The following is a 2663-nucleotide window of genomic DNA, read 5'->3' as shown; positions in this document are numbered from 1 at the left end:
CATGGAGAGGTCTTGGCTCCTATAGCCAGACAGGTCAGTTCATAATTAAATATTTTTATTAGATAATTAAGTATTATTGTCCTATCAAACGGGCTTAAATAATTAATTACAAAAATTGTTTCAACTACTTTCTCTTTTGAAGTTTTTGTACTCTTGTCACAGCTCCACCCCCACGCGATTCACACAGAACTACATCTATTCTTCTTTTTTGTCTCAGTTGTTCAGGCTCTACTCTACTACCTGTTGGGTAGTCATACGTCGCACCAGATCTTAGTTTATGTTGTAAATCATCTTGTTGTTGACTAGCTTGTTGTACTATAAATTGAGTTGATGATACTGGTGATGTTTGACATGGATTAGGTGATACAGCAACTGGCGATTGTTCTTTAGTTGGCCTGTTAATATTAGTTGGTTTCCTTATTGTGGGCCCTGGTCTAAATGTAGCATCTATTTTAGTTGGCCTTGATCTTGGTGTCTCTGGCCGTTTATACTTGCTAGCTCTAGATCCAGAATTAGAGCAACCTTGTGGGCGGTCACCTTGAGGTAGAGGAATGCCACCATAGCCAGCAACTCCTGGAGTAAGTGGAGTTGCATAGTCATGAATTGGTGATCTGACAGGACCTTTATTAGATTTATGTGGCTTGTTTGGTAAAATGCTAGCGTCTGTTGGTGATGGGCCTGTGGTGTGACTTTTAAAATAATCTTTTACTAAAGTTACTGCTCTCATTGGTGTTTTGATACTTGAGGCTTGAGATGCCATTATGTCCTTTGCTGGTCTTGGACTGACCTTTTTGGGATATATTAGTGGTGTGTAACTGCTACCTCTATCAGATATTTTACTCCTGCTGTTTGAATCTAAATTTAACCTGTTCCCTGCAGCAGTACTTTGCTTGCTGATAGTAATAGCTGCTGGAGGATTGGCATTCTCTTTAGCATTTCTGTTTCCTGATACTGGCCTGCTTTTAAGTTTCAAACGATGACTGCTTTTAGTTGGTGTTATTTCATGTCTTGGATCAATCATTTCTTTGAATACTGCTGGTTTTTGACGAGGTGTTGTTTTCTGTGGTGTAACTTTTCTTCCATTCCCTTGCTTGTTGACAGGTATAGGACTCCGTGAATGAATACCATTCCCTTTGTTGGTTTTATGTGATGATGATGGTCTACCAGCTCCAGTAGGTGGCAAATGATGACTGCTTGAAGTTGCTGCTGCTGTTCCACTTTTTAGACTACCGCCTGTTAATTTTTCTTTTGTCACTGCAGAAGGAGAATGAGGTTTACCTGATTTTTGTTTTGCATAAGGAGGACGTGATTCATCATACTTTGAAGTACTACTGGCTAGGTTATTTATATTTTTAGTTTCTTTATGAGACGAAATCGTACCAGCAGACTTGCTAGTAGTGGGAGGTGTCACTCCTTTTGAAGCTTCAGATTTATATTCATATCCAGTTCTTCTAGCAGTGGTCTGAGCAGAGACTCCACTGGTAGTGTCTCCTTCTTTTTTCATTCTATTTTGGGCATCTCCTGAACGGACAGAAGGATAGGAGGAATTGCTGCTACTAACAGAATAAGTTGACTGTTTTTGATGGCTAGCTCTTGCAGTTTGAACAGGAGTTGATGACATGCTACCTTCCCTTTTCTCTATCATTTGAGTACTACTATGTCCTTGTGATGCTGGTAGATATGCAACTAATGGTGGTGGTTGTGATGAATATTGGGTATCTGGTACAGCTCGAGATGGAACTGAGTTTTGCTGCAGTTTGTGTTTAATTTGCTCTGTTGCTGATGAATGTTGAAATGATGGAGCCACTTTTTCTCTCCTTGATGATAATGAGGGAGGATTCTCCACTCTTTCATCAACCTTTGGTCTTTTATCTGGGCTGAGTGGCTTATCGAAAGATGGTGAGCGGTTTCTTCTTTGGCCTTTTGGTTTATGAGCTGGCTCTGTCGTAGAGTGAGAACTATGAGACTGGTGTTCATCAACATGATAATGAGGAATTGAAGGTTTTGTAGAATGAGGAGGAGGAGCAGAAACAGCAGGAGGAGGAGGAGGGTGAGGATAATGAGGTGCACGAGTGCTCAAAGTTTGAGTTTTAGTGACAGGAGCAGGAGCAAGAGGAACAGCAAGAGGAACAGCAGGAGGAGGAGGAGCAGAAGGAAGAACAGAATTAGAAGGTGAATGAATACTTAAAGTTTGAGTTTTAGTGACAGCAGGAGGAGGAGGAGGAGCACGTTTTGATGATTCCAACTTTTTTCCAATTAAACCTTTGACAGCAACATGAAGATGATTCCCATAGAGAAGGACAGGACGATAATGAGTAATACTCAGTTTAGGATTTTTTTCAGCTTCTTCCTCGTCCCATGTTGCTCTGTTAGTGTCATGAAGTCTGTCATTATAGTGAAGGGGAAGGTATATGACTGTTGGTGGGAGGAGTGTCAACATCGTACGGGTTAGGCGAACTGCTTTCTGAACATACTCTCCTAACTTGTTTCTGCTATCATCAGTTAAACGATATCTTCCAGCAACTTGTAACAAAACCTATAATAAAGATTAAAATATGATTAAATAATAGTAGAATATTAAAGCTCTTGGTCTTTGGCTGAATTCTCCGATAGTGATCTGATTTTTGAGCCACTTTAAAAATTGTAAAAAAATCAAATTGTGA

General features: G+C 40.1%; 1 protein-coding gene across 1 annotated transcript; it reads right to left on the bottom strand.

Moving 5' to 3' along the window:
- Nucleotides 1-124: 124 nt before the first annotated feature.
- Nucleotides 125-2536, bottom strand: LOC105315710 (nascent polypeptide-associated complex subunit alpha, muscle-specific form-like; the record flags this gene model as incomplete). The annotated part of the gene is made up of 1 exon (XM_011410446.1): nt 125-2536. A coding segment is annotated over one exon (2412 nt), but the record flags the coding sequence as incomplete, so codon positions are not given.
- Nucleotides 2537-2663: the final 127 nt, after the last annotated feature.

The sequence above is a fragment of the Amphimedon queenslandica genome, unplaced genomic scaffold, assembly GCF_000090795.2.
Source record: "Amphimedon queenslandica unplaced genomic scaffold, v1.1 AMPQUscaffold_8613_Cont19444, whole genome shotgun sequence".
Lineage (NCBI taxonomy): Eukaryota > Metazoa > Porifera > Demospongiae > Haplosclerida > Niphatidae > Amphimedon > Amphimedon queenslandica.
This window is presented reverse-complemented; position numbering and strand designations above follow the sequence as displayed.